The following is a 23484-nucleotide window of genomic DNA, read 5'->3' on the forward strand; positions in this document are numbered from 1 at the left end:
AAAAATATAAATCTCATCTACTAATAATGAGAAAGACAAGAGATAAGCAGGATAAACATAGTTGATTGAATTAAAAACGTACTTAAAACTAAAAGAGAAAAAGACAGTCTTTGTTTACATTCTAAAAAGAAGAATAAATAAATATCAAAATAATAAACCATTTATTTTTAATTTGTAATTCTTTATCATCTAAACATCAGAAATAGCCAATATTATCTCACAGATTAACACAAAAAATTTATTTTATAACTCTATTACTTTGATGACTATCATAATAGTACCATGAAATATTACCAATGTTAAAAAAATTAGCTCTACCTCTAGTACCTTATACGGAGTGGGGTTCAAATTACGCTTATGGTCCTGACGTAGTGTTTGCAGTGAGGATTGAACTCGGTTTCGAACTTCATCAAGTGATGGAAGTTTTACTTGGACTGCACCATCACTCCAATACAACTTGAAAAAAAAAACAATAATAAGAAAAGGAATATATCTATGAAATTTTTAAAATAATTGTTTAATAGTTACAACCTTCCTACACCTGCTAGAGCTGATCAATCGATAAATTTAGAACACGTGAGAGAGACTAGGCTCAGAAAAATATACAGTTACAGAAGCTTGACTCTGTTGTTTAACGCTTAAAGGGCCAACACTTGAGCAACTTTACTCTAGCTTTATACTTCATGATGGTTAAGAATTTGGGCGAGGGTTCCAGAGTGGCCCAGTTCAGACAAGTTTGGACTATATCCCCACCTAGGCCATGATTATAATCCGTTTATTTACTTTTCGGCTGTCATAAGAAATGAATCTTCACACTATGGTTAGTACAAGGTGAAAACCTTTAGGTAGCCATCAGAGGACAGAAAAAAGGACCACCAGCCCCACTTGTTAGACTATTTCATCCTTTCTTTTAGTATCAGTACCAATATATTACTTGAAGAATTCAGTAGGTTAGGTCAGAATACTTTTGCAGCAAGCAGTCTACTCCATGGTCAGAAGTTTGCTATTATATGACCTGATAAATACCCAATATTATTTACCATATTTATTTTAACTACACCATATCATATTTAAAACAAAATGATTTAACAAAACCATACTAAAAAAAAATCTCTTTTAATCGGCTTTTTAAAGGATAATATAGCTAAGCTACCATCAATACATTATTTATAAGTACTAACAACAAAATATAAATATTCTATAAAATATAAAACAAAAAACAGTCTCATAAATGTTTAATGCCCTTCTTAGTGGCAAAGTTTTGAGGCTATGGCAGCAACCACTTCAAGCTTCTTAATAAAAAATTGAAGATTTGGCTGTGTGTTAAACACAAAAATATATAATTAATAATTAATTTTATAACTACATATAGTATAATTTGATATTGTATTTTATTGTTACAATGTTGTGTTTTAAGGAAACTTTAAAACAGGAGGAAACCCTTGCATTCTATGGAAATCAGATGTACTAAGGCAGGAAGAAGAAAGAATACTTATAAAAAAAAAAATAATAAAAAAGAATAAAACAATTAATCAATTGCTTCATATGATTCATTTTTGGGATCCCCAGGGACGCCTCTATCACCCGATTTTATGAAGAAGTGAAGTGGCTTTACTCCTCCTTCTGTCATAAATATTTTCTTGCTCCCTTCCTCTACCAAGTTATCCAATCCTGCCATCCATTGTACATCTCTGATATCCTTTAATTTAAATCCTCAGTGCATTTCCGCAATACCCGCTCACGTCCTTCAGACTTATATGTAAATGCCCATCGAACCGCAGCCTTTGGTAAATCTTTCCTCATCCGTTCCTCTTCCCTATGGAATTCTATTCCCTCCTTCATTCGAAGTTCTGATACCCTTCCAACCTTCAAATCTCGTATCTTCAACCACCTTCTGTCCACCCAATTCCGGAGGAATAACAATTGAAAGTTTTATATATTTAATGTTTCAGATTTTCGTTTATACTTGTAGAAATGTATATTAGCAAAAATTGTACCTTTCCATTTATTATTTTTAGTTAAATTGTATTTGATTTTTTATCTTTTTTTTTTCCTTTTTATTATATTACCAGAATTAGTTATCTTATGTCTTATGATATGACATATATTTTTATTTCATATATTCTGTTAATTATTGAATATTATAAATATATATATATATATATTTATATATTATATAGACATTTGAAATAAATTTTACTTGAACATATTTTTTAAAAGTGGAACACAATAGTACAAATATACTTCCATTACTATCAGAAAATTCCAATTTGATAATCACTATTCAGTGACAATGCCTTCCTAAACTTTTATTATTAGGATATTCTTTCAGAAAGCGAGAAGAGGACCATTTATCCAAATATGTGCTACACTGGACCAGGACAGATAGTTCTCTTTCCAACAAAGAAAAACGTTTTTAACAAAACTGACAAAATAAATTATAAAATATAAGAGAAATTGGAACTATCCAGCATTAGTAAAAAGCATATAGTTGTATAAGGAAAAATAGACTCTGAAGAAGAAGGACTCCGAAACAATGGTTTTTAAAAAAAACTTTACCTACATATACAAAAAGGAATGGTCAAATCTTTGTCTACAATAAACATAAAAAATCCCTAGATTCTCGAGTATTATTTACAAAAAATTATAAAAACATAATGTGATTAGGGGTAAAGTAAGTCAGCAATTTTTTTTTTTTTTTTAACAGATAATCATATTTGTTTTTAGGGTTGTCTCAAAGTACCAAATACCATTTTTCAAAATTAGAAATTTTTCGATTTATTCGGAGGATTTCTTTTTTTTCCTCCGGTGACTATTTTTCATATAATCATTCATAACTCTTCTTTGTTTTATCCAATTTGTATGTTAATATAACTGTTGGAAAACTGAATGTCTGCTTTCTCAGACTACATTGAATAAACATAGATTTAATGTCCTCATAGGGATGGAAAATGGGTTTCAATAAGGGGGGAAAAATTCACAAGTTTTATTTTATATCTTCTGTTCTAATTTGTTTAGTTAGACCCGGTTTGTGCTCTTTAGTGCAGTATAAAGAGCCCTAAACCACTGCCAAGTTTGGTGTAAATTGGTTAAGCTGTTTAGAAGTTATTTTCATTTTTTAGATTTTTAAAAAGAGATCAAAGGCCGATGTAGGGTGAAAACTTTTAGACTAAAAAATTTTAATTTCCGATTTTTTCGAAAATTCGTATTTAAGGGCTTCTCGAGGTGCTGAAAACGAATATCAACTTTATTTCACCACTAAAAAAATCTTTTACCCACTTTCATAGGTCTGTTGAACTAAATTTTTTCAATATTTTGAGATACAGGGAGGATTTTTATTTAAAAACTAGGTAGTATATACATGAAAATACCTAAGATAGTAAAATTGCATTAAATAATAAGAAAAAATCACCTAAATCAAACCAGTATGAACAATGATACAGTAAAATTAGTTGTTATTAAATATGTTACCAAAGTTGCTGTCTTACTACATCATCTATATATATAAAATGAAATGGTCAAATCTTTGTCCACAATAAACTTTTGAATTACTGGACTGATTTATGTACTATCTCTTTCCGAAGAATAAGAATTAAGTATTACTGATTTTATTAAGCTATATTATATTAATAACGAATTATAAAGACATTCAGTTGGTGGTTATTATAGTGGTTATTTGGTCTGATTTTTTTCAATATAGTACTAATATTGATGTACAGCGAGGGTTGTTAATCAAAAACTATTTATGTTACTAATCTTAATAACAAAGTGGACAATAATTTATAACAAACTAACAATTGTGTTCATTAAGTCCATATACATCCCTAAATATAGCGATAGCGAAGCATTTCCGAGTCAGCTAGTACTTTATAATAATGAAGATTTTGGAAAGTATCTTCACTGAAGCATTTAGAATATAAATATAATATTACCTTCAGAAGAGATTCAACCTTTGCAGGTATGACATAGGCTCTTTTGGATTCTTGGAATGGATGTCGGCAGAGCACTCGGATACCAATTTGAGGTGGTGTTTCAACAGATCTCTGTAGAAGATCTATGAGGGCATGTCCTAAATACAGAAAGCATGTCTGTAGAGTAAATATAGTCTCAATAATTTTTATATAAGACAAACACCTCAGTTTAAATAATATTTACTCACTCATTTATTAACTTAACTGTTACACTATAAATTATTAATAGTAGACAGAGAGATGAATGAATAGTATTACTTATTCATCACAAAAATCTTATAAGTGGGAAGGCAGAAACAGTAAGTTATGCCAATAACCAAAATTAAAAAAAGTTAAAAAAAAAAATAGTATCTTGGGACTGGAGTGAAACAACACTTGCAACAGAAGTGAAACAATATGAAATAATGAATTAAAATTTTATTATTAACAATCATGCGTTTTTTCTTATAGCTTTAGGCAGAAATTATTAGTTACATATAATAATAATTAGAATATAACAGCCATTTCTTAAGTCAATTTTAGCTGGAAATTATTTTATAATGCAATAGGGGAGATTCAGGCACTCACTCAATCAGGCACTGCTGAAACTGTTAAGCCCCTACTGTCCTATGAAAATATAACAATTATCTTCCTATAATTGACAAGTGTTACCCCCCCTTCCCACTTCTGTAACATCTAATGTCACAAAATCCATTTAGTCCCGTTTAATTTTTTATTTCTAGAGTTGTATAACATCGGCAAAGAAGTTTCACATCAAATATTTTTCCTAATTATGCCCATTTGACGGTATACCTTAACATCATACCTAGTAAAGCAATAATAATATTTGCACTTCTTGATTACAAGGGTAAACTTTTATCTCCAATTATCAATTTTATATCCTATCCACAGATGAGTTATAATTTAAAATCATCATGAAAATTTAAATGTTTAAGTTAACAAAATGAGATAAAAAGTTATTTATCATGAGACCTATAAACCTAGCTGTAATATTTTTTTTTAAACATAATTATTACCATCAGCTCCGTAGAGCCTGTAAGCATCCTTCTTTCCAGGCATGGTAACTTTTGCAACATCTTGGCTAAGTTTAATCCTGGGCATTCCATTTATTTCAACCAGCTTGTAGACACATCCAAGAGCAGGCTGACGCTGACAAGTAACTAGGCAAATATAAAAAATTATAAACAAAACGATATGTTTGAAGAACAAACTTATTAACCAATATTGTCATATGACAATAATATATCACAGCATGGACTTTATTGTTAACAATTAATTTGAGAAAATCAAGTAAAAACTATCTCAACTGCCAAACATACTCATTCAGAGCCCCGTTGTATTGCTTAAAATTAAAGAAATGTCTTTAATGGCCCTTCAGCCCATCATCATTCTACTCAAACAATACATTATATAATCAACCCTGCAGGAGCTACCCACCAGCACCTTTGAAATGAAATGAAAAATAATCTGTATTCCGGGACTAAGTCCCCTAAGAATAAAAACTATTAACATAAATAATTGCTTACAGTCTAACATATAGCGTTGCTATATAAAGCAGTTCTATTTCTAATGATCAGATTGGTTATAGATAAATTTTACATTTTTTTAGAAGGTTGAGATTCAAGAAGATGAAAAAATAGCTGATGTTTGAAGGAAGTAAAGGAAGAGGTATTATGGATCGCTATAGGTAAATATTTCCAAAAGGAGGAGGTACTAACAAGAAAATATCTATCAAAGAAAGCAGTCCAATGTGATGGAGTATAAATAGTGATTGATTGGGTTCCACTGTTCAAGGAGTGGATAGAGAAATACAAGGAAAGAAATTCAGTGATATAATAAAGTTTAACATTTCTTAATGCTTCGATTAGGGAAAAAACAAGGAAATATTGCTGTCAGAAACAAGGATAGAGCCACTGTTATTCAGTACAATAGCCAGAGATATGCATGTGTCAAGGAACCACAAAAGTAAATTTCATAATATGCTTTAATTTTCCCCTGAGTTCATCAGTGAGTCCTCCATTAAGCAGGCAATCGTAAACAAAATGAGAGATAATAAGAAAAAAGATAAGTATCTGGTGGGTTTTTAAAGACAAGGGTTGGTGGAGTCAATGGAACTGTTTGTGGATAATAATGGATTTTCTTGTTTATTTCAGACAGGAATATGTGGTGGTCTAAAGGTGATTCTGAGACTGGGACGGTTGGTTTTTATTTCATGGTGGACCAACAAAAGGAATTTCAACCTCCCCACCACAGGTAGAAGAGGTCAGTAACATGTAGGATAACCAACCCATTTACCAGAAATGTTCAGAGGAAAATAGAAAGAAGACAAAAAAAGCTTATCTTAATTTTTTTAAATATTATTGAATGTGATTCACTTTTACTTTCAAAAATGTATTTTAACAACTGAAACACTTACCAAGATGAGTACCAATGGCAAAACAATCTATCTTATGATTTTGATCATTTAAGCTTAGAATAGTATCCTCATTAATATCATTGGAGGCCATGATCCTCAATTTAGCGAACCAAGGCAGACTGTATCTGTTGGAATACAATAAAACAATGTTATATCCAATGATATTACGTCTAATTTGTGTTTGTATATCAAGACTATCAGTTATTTTACAGGCTTAAGAGCAAATTATACTTTTTATCGTAGAACACTTTAAATTTTAGGGAATACTGATACCAGGTTAAGATAAGAAATGAATAAAAAACACTCTAGTTCTATTACTCTATTTAGATTTACTTCTATTATAACTTAATTTAAAAGTGGATATGTAAATTCAACAGGATAAAAACATATAATGTTATAATTACAATAACTAAAAGAGGTCTTACTTATCAGCAATCTTGATAAAAACTTCTCTGGCTTTGTTAGAGAGGTAAGCTAAGTCACCAGAATCTATTCGAATACCGACCGCACGGTATCCAAGCTCATTCAATGCCATAGCCACAGCACAGAAGTTAAGAAGGCCGCTCCTGCAAGTGATCACACTACACCTCATACCAACTCTGTATTTATATTTAACAAAATGTTTCTATAATTATTACTGAAAGCTATTTTCAGCATTTATAAACAACAATAACATACACCCAATTCTTCTTATACTGATAATCTTTTTCCATAGTAATACGAATATGTTATAATTTTATTTGATATAAATATACTAATTCCACCTGTATAGGGTTCTCTCCAATAAACAATCTATCAGTGACATTGCGTAAAAGAACAACATAATACTAAAACAATGCTCATATTGGAGCAACAAACTTTTAAAAAATCCATTATTTCTGGAAAAAGAAGAAAACAAAAAAAAAAACAGCAAGTTTCAAGAAGAATCAGGCAATACTAAATGAGTATCTATTTGGTTATTTGGAAATATGTACAAATGATTGCTAAGAAATGGAAGTCATGCTTTAAGTGAGTTACTGAAACAATTTATCAACAGTGTATGTACTAAAACTTAATGAATTTGTAGAGAAAATCGGGCACGGTTGAAGATGAAAGTGAACCATTGTTCAGAAAAATGAGGAAAACTTTTAAAATAACTGTAAAAAATATTTTCTAATTAATTTTCATTAAGAACTGGGGATGAATTTTATTTATTGAAACGGTGGTGCAAAAATGGAATCCAGTGATTTTGTGTTATGTGTATGGTATAGAAAACCTATAAATTGTTTATTTATGTACAATCTCAATAAAGTTGAAATATCTAAATATTATTTACCAAGTATGCATTGATATGGTCAACATTATATTTTTTAAATCAAATTTATCAACAATGTTGGAAGAAATATACAAAAAACAAAAGAAAAAAATCAGCTAAACTGCTACTGAAATCAAGTGGCTAAATAGTGTTTTGTGTAAAAAAAAAAAAAGCAAAAAAAATTAGATCCTGTCTATAAAGGATGTTAGTGTTCATTCACCTTTCTTTCACATCCACGATGGGGCTTGGAATTTAAAATAAAAGTGGAAAATAAATATAAATCTATTAAAAGAAAAATTTATATTAAATTCATTCAAAAATCCATATTAATTAATTGATAAGAATGAGTATTGATTCATTAGTAAAAAATTTATCATAATATAGTAATTATTAAAAAAATCAATCTTTATTTTAAATTAAACATTAAGGTGAAATATTGCAATATTATTAATTTTTATAAACTTTTATCGCAGAATTACCATCATGTATTGCTTCAAATGAGGGTAGGTAATATTTATAATTACAGTTAACTGACTGACCAGGATAAATCAAATGTATGCAGACATAAAATTTCATGGAAACAATAACTAAGATAAAGTGACAAATAAACAGATTAAAATGAAGGATAGTACATAAGGTATCAGTTTCATGAGAGCATAACTATTAATCCCTTCTGAATAACTGAGGAAAAAAGAAGAGTTTTTTGTAATACATTATGAAAATTGGATATTCTCAGGGAAAAATTGACTTTTTGTCAAAACTCTTTTTGGGAAGAGGGGGAGGGAGTAAGGATTCATATGGTATATCGATTTTTGGCTTTAATAGTGGCACATCTGACAAAAATAATTGTTTTTTTTTTTTGTGTTTGACGAAGTCCTTGGATTTATCACAGAGTGGGGTTATTAAATGACAGCCTTACTAGCCTTGGAATAGTCTGTTGGAGGACTTGAGTCCACAGTACTATCCTTGGAAAATGTCTAATTTAAAATAAAATCACAATTTTTTTTTTTATTAGATGTGACTACACTATGTTAAAACTGCATATTTAACATAATGCAGCAGACCTCAAAAATGAACCAATCAATTCAAGGTTCATTAAATTTTTAATAAAATAAAATAACCATGCATTATATAGGGATTTTCATTCATAAACTCCAAATGACAAAATCCTCTATTCAATGAAATCTATTCCATTAATTTTGGAAATCATTCTAAAAAGCAATCAAATATTCTGACTAAAAAAGTTGGTTTCCTATTTTGCTTACTTGTATCTAGCAATTTTATAACAATATTTAAGACAAAAACTGGAATTCGACATATTTTTAGTTTTAAGTTAATATCAGTATTAATCTTTAATAATTTTGCTAATTAAACATAAAACATAAAATATATCTCACACTTGTCCATAATCATTCATTGGAAAAAAAAGAAAAATACAGAATACACTTATTTATCTGTTACTGTTTGATTAAACAAACAGGTCCACAACAATATTCAGAGAACAGTTCTACATATCTTCACTTTAGACTAAGCAACACAGCTTCAAAGTAAACAAAATATCGGGAGACTAATGTTTTAACTAGATAATAGAAAATATACAGGGGTTCCCACTCACTACACAAGTTCACCTTCTAAACTATATAATTTTTGAAATCCTGAATTGATTTTGGGTGGGTCATAACAGAGGCACATTTTGGGGTTATTGTTGATTTTCTAACTTTTCTCAATGCACCAAACTCTGGAATTTACCATAGAATTGTGTACTTTTTTAATTCTGATTTACTACTGGAATTCATAAAAGAGTACCCTATTCCATAAGAATTTGCAGAATTAGATGCACTGGAGAAGGTTAGAAAATTAACAATATCCTGAAACGGTAGACTACATGCCACTATTATGACTCAGCAAAAATCAAATCAAAATTCCGAAAATTATAGGAGTTAGGGGAGGAGAACCTATATAGTGGGATACTCTGTATACTGCATACCTCAAACTTATTTTAAATATGAAGAAGATGGTCAGGGTTGCAGTCAAAAAGAACAAAAATAGTTAACAAATAGTTATTTTCTGATGTTTTGCCCCACATTGTAGAGTTTCATCAAGGCTGTTCAAGAAGATAGCATAACAGACTTTTCAAAGTTATTTTATATTAAGGTTATTTATAATAAAGGCTATCTGCCACAGAGAAAGTTCACAACACATAACCACATACAAAGGAAAAGTAAGACATAATAGAAAAATTAAATCCTAAATAGATAGGCTAGCCATATAAAAAAGCTTAAGATAAAAACAAGCAGTTCAAGAACATGCCATTATGATAGATCAACAATATATATATATATATCTTTTTTTACCAAAAAGAAAAGAAAGCTTCATCAAGCATTATCCCATCCCAGTAAACACCTTAAAAGGCTTCTCAAATCGTCAAGAGACCTTCCTTACTGTTTCTTTAACCCAATTGACCAACCAATATTAATAATAACCAAATGGAAATAAATGTGACTCAATGGAATAATAGTAACAACACAAAATAAGCTGGAATAGGATATTAGAAAAAAGAAAAGTTGGTCAACAAAGTAAATGAACGAACTAAGTCTTAATTTATGAATACTGTCAAAAATTTGTGTAGTTTTCATAATATGAACATAAGCCTAATACAGCACAATCAATGTACAAAATAGTGAAATGGTTGTATAACCTAATAGCACTCTTATTCATTTAACTGACCCATATATCCTTTAATAAGCAGTCAAACCTCAAAAGCAATAAGAAATCCAGTTTTTATTCAAATTATGCTACTTAATAATAGTAAAACAAAAAAATAGAAAAAAACTAAAATTGTGGTAAGCAATAAAACATAATCTCCTCAAAATTGTCAAATTGAAGAGAATTTATGGCCTCATTTGTACTGATGGGATCTGGAGGATGAGAACAAATGCTGAACTGGCAGGCCTCTACAGGAATCTGGATATTGTAAGGGTGATCAAAGTGGGACGGCTTCGGTGGGCAGGCCATGTATTAAGAATGACCCAGGATCAGATTCCTAGGATGATCCTGGATGAAAGGATTTATGGGACAAGGAGAATAAGAAGACCCCGATAGATCGATGGAGCGGCAGCGGATGCCAGTTCTATCTAGGGAATCTGCAATTGGAGAGCAGCGGCAACCAATAGAGAGGACACAGATGATGATGATGATGATGAATAAAACATATTAAAAAAAATCTTCATTATTTAATCTGTGGGTAAGGGTATAAAATGTTTTGTTTTTTCAAAGAGAAAAAAAACCCTTACTACTTCTCCTCTCCTTCATTTATTTCATCTTCTGAACAACCAGTCCATAATCTAGTTTATCTTAATTACTTGATATCTTACATCCTCCTCTTAAGGGATTTGTCCTGATGATTAGTCTTTCACTTGCACAGAGGACTGTCCAATATGCAAGAAAAGCACATATAGTTGTTAGTCTAAAAATAATATAGAACTAAAGATATGACGAAATTTAATAATCAGAACAAGTCCCTTGAAAGTAGGATGTGAGACATCAAGCAACTAAGATGGACTAGATAATGGACGATAGTCCTAAGTATTGTCCACAAGATTGAAATAAAGGATATAGAAAGCAGTAAAGTTTTTTTCCTTGAAAGAAAATAAATAAATTTAAAAAAAAATAAGACTAGTAGGGCTTCATCAGTAAGGTTTTATTTTAGACCCACTTTTGTTTGAAAAGTGATTTAGTTGTTTCATTACACTTAAAAACCACAGAAGAAATAGCAGGAGGGGGATGTTGAAAAAGCGGAAAAATCCAAAAAGCATACAAATTTTCAACATTCTAACCCAATGAGAAGGGATTGTCGAAGTGTGTAATACCTTGAAGAAATAAAATGGTGGGGATGGGAGACAAATTTTAAGATCTCAAACACTAACTCAGTTCACACACAAATTTTCAATTTTCTAGTTTAGTAAGGAGGAGTTGTAGAGGCTAACCGTAAAAAAAAAAAATCAAAACAGGAAAAAGTTTTGATTCAATTAATCCCATTTTTATGGTATTGTTCTGCCCAAATAATAACCCTACAATCTGAATTTCAGCTTAATTGATCTAAAGTGGGTCATCACTGGAGGTGCCCAAATGTAGCAAGAGAGAAAATAAATCTGCATAAATGCGTATACATATATAAAATCAGACATTTCCGAAACTGTTTTAAGAGTTATGAAATGGATATAAAATTTATCACCACTCCCTTTGAAACCAGGGGTCCAAAAGTCTATTACTTTTCAAGAAAATCTTTAAAAAAATTATGCTACTAAAAAGTAAAATAAAAGCTATAGCCATAATGAATCTTAATCACAAATTTTTAACAAATAATTTAGAAACTTAAAAGTAAATCTCCAAAAAAACTAAAGTCATTGCAATAATGTAGACAAAAGATACATGGAAGATAGCATCATACTGTCTACATAATTCTAGCACATAAATATGAGAAAGTTCATAGACCAACAGAAATTTTGGTGTTCTTATTTACTCCCTTACCTGGTCATTTCTGACATCATGGGGAGGGAAGAAACCAAGGGAAAATTATCTTACTGGTTACCAATATATTCTAACCAGAGTGGAAAGGTCAAAATTTCATTCCGTGGGTCCACCACGAAATAAAAGTCAACCCAACCAGGTTGGAATTGAATTGGCAGTGCACAAGACATGCTAAGGTGACACCTTAACACAAAGGGGTACATAACTATCACATACAAGAAATGTGAAATGAATTTAACAATTCAATGAATTCGTGAAAATTTAAACTGATAAGGAATAAAAATTGGATTTCCTATTACTGCATAACGATATTGAATAGTTTTTACCTCTTAACGTCATAGGTGTCAACAAGAGCAATGAAACCATGTGGAAAAGCTATTGCAAATGATATGAGTGCAGCAAGCTCTCCATCCGAAGCTTCATCAGGCATTATGTCAATAACTTCAGAAAGAGGTTCCCGCCATTTGGTAGAAAGCTCAAGCATATCCCGTTCTTCCCCTGTATTTGAATCCTTTAATTTCTAAACAACAATAATAATCATAAAAGTATTTCTTTTTTATTACTATACATTTTTCATATCACACAGCCAGTGGAAGAGAGGTACAACTAAGAACCATTATGATTTTGAGATATCATTATCATCAAGCTGAGACTAATATAATTTTGTTGTGGTTTTAAAAGCACTATTCGCAGATATGCTGGTATTCACAGAAGGAAGATTTAAGTCGTCTATATTTATATACTGTTTGTTAATTAATGAGCATTTTATAAATAATGAATTCTAGAAAAGAAAAAAAATATAACTGTTGTGATAAGTGAAAGGAGTTATCATAAAATCTCTGTAGAAAATTGAAGAAGTATCTGAGAAAAATAAAAATGTAGTTTTAAAAAAAAAAAAATTGTGTTTCTGAAACTGTCCCATTTTAAGCAGTACTATTCTTCCACTAGATGTGAAACAAATGGTTTCAATTTCTTTTCAGGTTTATTTAAAATGATAATTATCACTGATAACAGCCAATTTTTAGCATCCAGGCTAAGGACTCAAGCTCATACAGAATTGATAAGCGTTGTTCATCAATAAGTATTTTGTATATCTAAATTAAAAATGGAAACTACTATTTCCATTAAACGCACTCTAGCAAAGTCTACCAAATCAGAAGAGTAAAGAAGGAGAAGTATGAAGTAGTGGAAGAAGAAAAGGAAATGGGAGAACTACATCATGGAAAACCTGGAATATCTAGGTCTGAGAAGGACGAAGGCCACTTAATAATTTATTACCAAACACACAAAGAAGGGAGGTGAACCTAAAGCCAAGGTGACATCTTAAAGAAACTTATTTCTTTTACAATGGCGAAGTGAAACTTGAAATTGAATTTGGTTCATAACCTTACAGTAAAAGAAATGTAGATGTGAAGCAGGGAGACACCTATATCCAAGTAAGCATGCCTTTTGTATGGTTTGAAAGAAGAAAAGCAGTTAGAGAATCTGTAATACAAATCTCAACTATTTTATTTCTAACCTTTAGGAACTTATGGGTTAAGGAATACTAACATATATATATATATATATATGTAAATGATAAGGACAAGTCACAATGGATGATGAGGAAAGAATTGAAGCTAAAAAGAAATTATCAATACGAGGATATTTCTAGAGCATTATTTATTGGCATGTCATCAGCCTCATGACTCTAGATGGCATTTATAGGTTGTCAGTTCCTAACAGTTCAATTCTGGGAATCAATTATACAATTTGAAGGCTAAAATATATCTAGGAAAATTCTTTCCAAAAAGTCTTAATTTGGTTGATATTCAACATTTTAATAATGGGCTGGAATAACATTTTAAGTTACAATTTTTAATTGTTCTGGGAAATCAATGTTTGACTCTTATTTTGTTTTGTAAATTATGTCTATTGAGCCACATACAATGCAACAAAAATATTCTCAGTAATATCATTGAATCATAAATAAATTGTTAAATGTATGTAATGAAATTAAGTGTAATAAAACAATTTAATATACAATGTTATTCCAGCATATGATTCATTCCACGTTTTTTAAAATAAATAATACCTAACAATATTTTAGAAAATTTAAAAAGCAACACTTTTCCAATCAGACAATCTTGATTTCAATCTTTTGAGTAGCTTGGAACAGTAAATGGCAATTGAAATATTTGAAAATTTCAGAAATGGAAACTTAATATAGCAAGAATGAACTAGTGATTTAATGTTAAGAAACAAAGTTCAGATTTATGTTTTTTAATTTAGACTCATTCATTAATAAATAAAATTAGCACTTGCTTCTTTTTTTTAACAAAGCCACATTAAGAATAATTATGTTAAAAAACAGAATGGTTCTTGATATTTTTAAATCAATAGGTCAGAGAAAAATTCCTATATTTGGAGATCTTGAGCTATGTAGCAGAATTTTAGAGTTTATTACATCATACATATTCTATGATGAAAAGTTACTTTCATAATAATCTATATATTATTAACAACAAACGTGAAATAATTGTAAATTCAGAACACCACCTTTCAAAGTTTTATGGGTGACAAAAAACCAAGTATTCTCATAAAAGGAACAATCAATAAAACATTGGCTCAATGAAGACATAGCATATATAAACAGTTCTTAATGAATTAATTCAACAAACTCACATTGCAAAGCAAAAAAAAAAAAATAAATGAATATATAAACTTACTTTAGTCTTAAGGTCTTTAAAATCGCTGAAAGACGTAATGTAGGCATGTGCATGGGTTCCTCTTACAGGTATATTAAACATTTTACCCGCTAATACATTGCTGGTCCCATCAAATCCACCTAAAACATTAAACCTAATTAGTAAATATATTTTATCATATCAGCTAATATTATTCATATTGTTGTCATCTTACTAATTCAACAACAACCCAGCTATTACTGCTTAGTTCCTCAAGGATCCCATAAGTCAAAATATTATTTTTTTAAAATTGAAATAGGATATATACAATACATTCCAGCATTTACTTTATACTGTTTTTTTTTTTGTTTTGTTTTTATTATTTTCCTAAACACTCTAAGGATAATTGTGGCAACAGTTTTATAAGATCGAAAAAGTGGCCACAAATTTTTTTTATCCCAACAAGGGTACTGTAAAATTTATTTTGCCAAAAAATTTGGAAACCGATGCTCAATATAATGAATAATCATCAGCCCACCTCAGCATGGTAGATACAAGTGTCTCAACAAGAATCATTCTGAACCCTCTCCAGCCCTCCACAGTAGTTTTTACAGTTTTGCCTATTGGTGTAGCCTAACAGTACAAAGTTTTCTTTACATATAATTAAAGTGTGCTGTAAGTGTAATTTAGTAGATAGCTGATAAACGTGAAAAGAGTTTACTAAGCACTGAGGTTAAACAAAAAATTATGAAAAGGATTAAAGATAACTCAATGAAGAAAAACTAATATCACCAAAGAATTCGGTATCCCAACAAACACATTAGCCACAATATAAAAAATAAATAAATTTTAAAGAATCAAGTCTCAATAAAGAATTTGGAATAAGTGTTTTAACTGGTTAAAACAGTGCCGTGATAAAAATGCCTTGATTTACTGATCAGAGCCCCTATCCTTCCAGAAAAAAGGAATATATTTGTAATTAAAGAATATTTGTCAATACAATTATTATTTGTTTTTGTTTTTTCTCATTCTGCACATATTATTCGTAACAAATATTAAAGGTTGAATTCTATATAATTTGTGATATAAAGGTCAACAAATAGTTTTAAACTTCAATAAAACAAATTTTTAGTCATTCATATCTCAAAATGACAATTTTTTAAAAACACCTTAAGATTCTTTATACTGAGGTCCCATTGGATAATAAATTTAGGTTATTTATTTAATATGGATGATGAAAATACAAAATTTAGTGGAAATCGGCAATTAGTTCATTATTAAATTAAAAGAAAAAAAGGATGAACATTTTGTCGTACTTTTCAGGTCTAATCCATTTGAGAATTTCAGTTTTTGAAAGAAGGCAACATTCTTTTTAAAAGAAGGTTGGTGTTTTTATAAACAGAGAAATTTGTTTAGTAAGTCAACTTTCAAGTTAACAATTTTAAAATTATTTAGCCTCCCTAAATTAAATAAATTAGTGTAATTACATTTAAAATAAAAATAAAGCAATGTAATTTTTAATTCAAGTTGAACACCTAGAATCACATTTTGAAGCATACACATGTATTAAAATAATTTATTCTTTAATTTTATCATTGCAAGTACAATCATGTATCTAAACAATTTTTTTTTTAAATATTATAAATTGAACTAATAGCTTTAATTTCATCATTAAATGAATCATATATCACTAGAATATATATATATATGTATAAATTCACACATATATATTTTGGTTTTTGCATTAAATTTCAATTTTTACCCAATAAATGAGTTCAATTAATATTAGAGTTATTTCTATTATAAATTCTTGATTAACCTGCAGGGAATTAGCACCAACTAAGGCCAATAACAGGTGTTCAACAGTATTTATACTACAATTGGTTAATTTGTATATTGCCTGTTTGAAATTGAGAAGTGCCTTATAAAGGAGAAACACAGGCTTAGAAAGTTCAAGAACACCTGCATTAAAAAAATCAGCAAAACCTAGTACAATAAAATAAAATTATTATTTTAAATTTGATTTTAAAACAACCCTTAAAATGTTTATTGATATCATTTGAAATTCGAGGGGATAGTGGTTTTTAGTTTAGATATAAATAACAGAAATTTAAGATAGCAATGAGGGGTAAGTTGAAATGATGAGTTTCATTCAAGCTAACAAAAAAAAGTAATGATGAGTTGCACGTGGCACTGGGCTGGTGGTGGAAAGTGGTGCCAGGCACTGCTCGGTGCCATCTTGATCAATAGTCATAACCTTGGCTAATATCTACCTAAGGGCCAAGCCGCAACCTCTGCAGTGCACCCATATCAAAACTTTTTAGATCATTTTTCATTACTTTCTTCTAGGTTAGTCAATCACTTCAATCTAAGTAAATCAGATTTGTGAATTACGATTCCGTTTGGTCCAATTAGAATAAACCTCCACATGATGAGATTATTACAAGAGTAAAACATTTAGTCACTTTTTTTAAAAATTATAATGATTATTCCAGAAACCATAAATTCGATGTGTCTTGAATTATTTTATTAAAATGTATTTTTTTCTTTTATTTCCATCGAATAAGATTACATGTCAAGAAAATGTCTCTTTACACATGAATATTAATTACTCAGTATAAAACGGAGCAATTGCGTATTTAAGAAATATGTCTGGACAATTATTACAAACAACTACAGATTTATAATAAAACCTTATGTTACACAAAGAAAACAGATAAAATGATTATCTAGAAAATAATAATTTTTAGCCTATTTTATTCAAAAATATATCTTTAGCATATAGTTAAATAAATGACCAAATTCATCAATTGAATAATAATTACTGTTGCTAAAACTAAATTTTAAACATTATATAATTTTTTTTTCTTTTGACAAAAAAGAGCAATCTCAAATTTTGTAAAAAGAAAATGTTATGTTCCAGAAAAGTTATTCATTACTAATTTATATTTTGTTTTATAAAAGTTGAAGTTGAAATGAAATCAGTTCTCAATTTTTATATCAAATACTATTATTAAACTTCAAGTAAAAAAATCAAGAGTACGTTGGAAGGATATTTGAAAAATTCATAGAACTATTTAATATTGTGAATGCTTGTTATATTATCGAAACATAAAAAAAAACATTTATATATTTCTTTTTGCCCCTACAGATCTAGTAGATCTTTATCTATCTGAAACAACCTTCTCTACATCTGCCTATCTTGGCTTCTGCTTTCTAGCATGCTGCATGAAGATTTTTCATGATGCCTTTATATTATTAGGTATAGTGTGACCAGTTTATATAAGCAGTTCTCTATTATTCCAAATTTCAACTCAACCAAACTCAAATCATTACGGTTATTGTGAGGAGGACTTTCTCTCAACTTCTTGATTTTACTTTTTTGTATACCGGTTAGAGCCCAGGTCTCACGGCCATGTATTAGAGCTGGCTTTATCACATCACTGTACATCCTTAGCTTCAGATTTCTAGAGGTGTGGCTGGATTTCAGTATTCCTATGAAAGAGTGAAGAAAGCTCTGTTTGTGCCAGTTAAAACCCTGGTCTATCTCAGTCAGCTGATCATTTATTGATAAAAACTTTTGAATTACAGAAATGATTTGCCATTCACCCAAACTCTGTTAGAATTGTCTTATTTTATTTTATACTAGGGGAGTACACCATGTGGCACCACACCTTACGGCAGACCAACCCCCATTTTACAATTTATACAACAGTTCATTTCATTGTACTACTCATCGCTCAAATTGTGCAACTGTAATTTATATGTATTCTGTAGTTCAAATTAAGGATGTATATGCAGATAATTTTTTTTTTTTGCAAAATGTATTCTTCATCAGATAAACTGAATTCTTTATGACCCATTTTTATAATTCTGCCTTGTTTGTAAAATAAAGTAGTACACAGTAATCATATGTAAAATAAAATATTACACATTGATCACTAATTACCTTTTTTAGAAATATTTATATATTTTCAGCTCATTTTATATATATATAATTATATTTTATATTTTTATATTATATATATAAAAAAACAAACAAAAAATGGATATTAATCAATACATCAATGGTAGACCTTGAATAAATGAAAACCTTGTAACTAAAGGAGTTAAGAGGTTATCAAGAAAGTCTTATATTTATATTATGGATGGCTCTGACAAGAAAAAAAAAAAAATAATAACTAAGAAGTTAAAAAAAAATTGTTCCATTTCTTAATGAATTAAACATGAGAAATAATGGAGGTTATAAATTGTTATAAAAAACTGATTACGATTGTTTGATTGTTAGTCCGGGAATGCATCTTAATAAGATACAACAAAACTAAAAAGTTTAATAAACTTCCATAATACAATGATTACAAGTAAACTGGTTTAATTTAACTATTTTCACCATTTTTAAACCAAATGCCTCAATAATGTTTTAAAAACAAAGATCTAGATGACAAGGCAATTGTGAACAGTGACATGAAACTCATTCACTCTCTCTGCCCTTGACCAGCCAGTACATGGCCTTACCCTTGACCTCAGTTCTATATTTTTCAGTTTTGTCCACTAAAACAAGTGTGATAATAACCAAAGGTTTAAAAATTTCATGTCAACCATTATATTTTAAATGGTCAATTTATGTATAAATATAAATAAGTAGTTTATTCCAAATTATATTTATCTATGATAATGTAAATACCATTATTTCACAATTATTTATAACTTTTTAAAACCAAAACATATTTAGTACTTATAAATTGGAGTACAGTAACCCAAGAAAAAAACTAAATTGTTCATCCAATAAAAATCAATAAGCCTAATCTAAACATCTTTTCTTATCAACATTGTTTGTGATATGGGAAGAAAACAACTGATAAGGTTCTTAAATATTATTTTAAAATATAAAATTTTAAGTTATTTTTCAAAATAGCTAAAATATGTATTCCACATTTTGTAACTCTTTGGCTCTTCCTATTGTCCATTTTCAAACCTTTTTTATTTCACCCCAGTCAAATTATTAAGATCTATTTTCATACATAAAACTCCTAGAACTATTTGTTACAAGTATCTACAATTTTTATTTTTCCAACCTGTATTTTTATTAGGACTTTTTTTTTCTCGGGCTTTTAAATCTAAGTAATAATGTCCAGAAAAACAGTATTTAAAATTTTTTTCTTTTCAAGCCATCTTTCATCGATATTAACTTAGTTCTAATAAAAATATGAAAAAGTAATGTCCACTCATCAAAACCACTATGGACACTATATATTAAACAAATTATAAGAAACAAAAAAATATTTATCTTTCAAAAATCTATCTTCAATTTTCTGATTTTATGAATACTAAGAAGGAATTATTAAATATCAGTAAAAATTAAATCTTATGAAATAAAAAAAAAAAAAAAAAGCTGAAGAAAAAATTAAATCTTATGAAATTAAAAAAAAAAAAAAAGCTGAAGAGAAATTTAAATGAAACCTTATTCCAATCCTCATTACCCTGGTTTAGTGGAATTAAATGTAACCGATTTAATTGATCTGACAAAATTCAGCAGATGTTAACAACAGTAGAGTTTAGAGAAAACAAAATTAAAATATAGTATATTTATAAATTTAAAAACATGATCATTGTCTAAAAGAAAACCAGAATCATCAAATTGTAATGAATCTGAGATAAACTAATGTGATGAATAAATAAATTAATAACTTAATAAATGTAAAATAAATAGTTGGTGTGTAAATTTTGCAATTAGTGTATTGCCTATTGACTAATTAAAGTACTTAATATTTTCAATTATTTATACATCTGTTATTTCCTTGAAAACTGCAAAACTCTAAAGACTGAACTAGCCAGAAGTGCAAGGTAAAACCTTTGCAATAATGTCAGAAACAGTTCCAGTTTGAATCCAGTCTGCGGGGGGAGGAGGAGGGTTGAAACTTATTTCATGATGGAATTACAGAATGAATCTTAACCTTTTCACTCTGGCTAAAATAGGTTAGTAATCTTTGGGATAACCACTGTGTATGCCAGAAATTAGTAATCTTTATGATAACCAGCCCGAATACCTGAAATTAGCTATCTTTAGGGTAACCACCCCATATGCCAGAAATGGTCTAGTTGGGGGGAAATAAAAGGATAGTACTTTCAATAAAAGTTGACTTTGAAATACAAAATTATAACTAAACAAAATATTTTTTAAATTTATTAATGAGTAATGAATTAAATAGTATATGATTAGCTGGTACAATGAAACTGTTAACATACTAACAGTAATAAAAAAATAATTAGTAACTAGATAAGTTAGTTCTGTTCACAATGGCAAAAAAATTAAGTTTTGATGTCAAAGTTTTTTTATTTTATTATTTATAGTTCTAATGAGAATAAACAAGAACATTTTCGAAATTCAAGAGAAATTACAATAAAAGAAAAACAAACACTTTGTTTTTTTTCTTTATTATAAGTGACAAAAACATATTTTTATTCTTTATGTCACTAAAGAATAAAAAACAAGTTGTTTTTTATTTTATTTTTTTAGAGTAACTTCACTAATCTGAATCCCAACAATTAACATTATTGTCACTTCTAAAAAATTTAAAGAATTTGATGATTATATTAGTTTTTCATAAAGCATTATTTTTAGCATTAAGTATACCTATATAAGCGTACTTTGAAGCTGAAAGTCCTCCATCTGGACCCTGAGCTCTTCTCAGACCGAACTCTAATAATTGAATATTAGCACCTGCAGCTATTCTGTATCTCGCTGCATTTGTAGACATTAAACTAAAACATTAAAGACCAAAATTGGAATATTTTGATAATTGCATGGTATGAATAAAACTTCAGTGATTATATAACTTTGAAATATTAAAACCAATCACAGAGGGTAAAATATCAATTTAACACATAAACTTTTGCTAAGCACACAGAGAAATAAATAATTGTATGTCAAAAGATAAGAATCATAATTATTATTCTAACAGTAAATTTTAAAATGTACTTCTATAAAAATATAAATAAATAGCTTTAAGCTCATATACTCTTGGCTGAAGAGAAAAACAGGCAAACAATTTTGGACTAAACCTCATTTAACTCGCTCAGTTAAAAAAAAACTAAAGAGAGAAATTAAAATCAATTATATATGTTTTCATTCAGATATTGTTTTTAATTTCTAAGAACAATGTTAATAAAAACAATTTTTTTTCAGAAACCAGTCACCTTGCATAATTAACGAGAGTTAGCAGAGTGGTTTCCAACAGTTGTACAATAATCAATGGTCCTTCGACACGCATCAACGGAACCCTAAAAGTAAAATAAAAATTACAGTTAAATGAAATTAAAAAAAAATTAAAAAGAAAAATAATAGAGGGTAATTATCTATTAGAGCACCAGTATACCTACCTAGGAAAAGCTACACATCCTTCATCAATGGCATAGATCTTAACGTCATTTGCATTAAGCTGTTTTAAGTAGGTAAAAAATTCTTCTTCTTTATTACCCGGTAATGTCATTTTCAGATATTCGATATCTAAAACATAAATCACCAACTTTACACTCATTCATCAAATTATTTAAACTTTTTCTTTTTTGAATATTTGAAAAACATAAAACAAACATTTAGTAAAGGAGAATGTTAAAGTGAATGGTAAGATAATTATATAAACCTCCATTAATTGTAATTAAGTAAACCTCGGATTGTTGAGAAAACTGTACACAATCACAAACAATTAAGTAACACTACACATACAATAATGTTCAAATTGATGACATTATGCAAGACCAGTTGCCCTTGGTGTATAAAATCCAGGGTATGCAAAAAACATTCATTCTTAAGGGAATGTTCTCTTCGATTACAATATAGTGTTCAAAAGAGATGGGCTAATTTGAAAACAAATGATAAGAACAATGTGTTAAGATTATTACACAGATACTTACCGCTGTCAGAATACCTGAAGTTTTGAAGGAATTTGAGGCACTCTTCTAGGCCAGCAAATATCGTGAATTCTCCATCAAATGGGTTCCGCCTGAAGAACATATCAAACACAGCACAGTCTTTTACCCTCCCTGATTTCCAGTAAGCATAGGCCATAGTAATTTGATATAAATCTATATAAAAAACAAAATCTAACCATTACTAGACATAAAATTGTTAGTTTGTCCACACTTAAGAGTATTTATTTTTTACAGAGCTTAGAGTGGGAAAAATAATATGAATAGAAGGTGTGAAAATCTGAAACAAAACAAAATTCAAATTTTCAAAGAACTAAATGAGAAATAACCTGTAAGTAGAGGTTGTACAATTCCATTTCTTGTATTCTGATAAATAACACTGCATTGACTACAAGCGACAGTGTCAATAAAAGGTTCCATAATACTCGCGACTAGGTAACTTGCTTCGGGGCTCTTCTTCACTGAGACTGCATTGAATGACGATCCGTATAACCTACTGGCCAAATCTGACCCCCACCGCCAGACCAGCCAGTGCGCCGCAGCCCTCTTCCAAACCAGTTTGTTGCCTTAAATGTATATCTATTTTATAACCTATTTACATGAGCACTACATATGTCTTACCCTCTATAATGTTTTTGTTTTTTTTCTTTCCCTGTGTTTATTTATTAAGGACAGATG

The 23484-nt window shown here is 29.2% G+C and overlaps 1 protein-coding gene across 1 annotated transcript; it reads right to left on the reverse strand.

Moving 5' to 3' along the window:
* Positions 1-327: 327 nt before the first annotated feature.
* Positions 328-23482, reverse strand: LOC106687453 (nicotinate phosphoribosyltransferase; the record flags this gene model as incomplete). Its single annotated transcript, XM_067051985.1, is given in 12 exon segments — positions 328-456; positions 3933-4069; positions 4988-5131; positions 6388-6512; positions 6813-6968; positions 12538-12731; positions 14920-15038; positions 21512-21639; positions 22075-22158; positions 22258-22384; positions 22792-22962; positions 23136-23482. Coding segments are annotated over 12 exon segments (1605 nt in total), but the record flags the coding sequence as incomplete, so codon positions are not given.
* Between the last annotated feature and the right edge of the window lie 2 nt (positions 23483-23484).

The sequence above is a fragment of the Halyomorpha halys genome, unplaced genomic scaffold (genome assembly GCF_000696795.3).
Source record: "Halyomorpha halys isolate HHAL.00 unplaced genomic scaffold, Hhal_1.1 Scaffold965.1, whole genome shotgun sequence".
NCBI classification, from domain to species: Eukaryota; Metazoa; Arthropoda; class Insecta; order Hemiptera; family Pentatomidae; genus Halyomorpha; species Halyomorpha halys.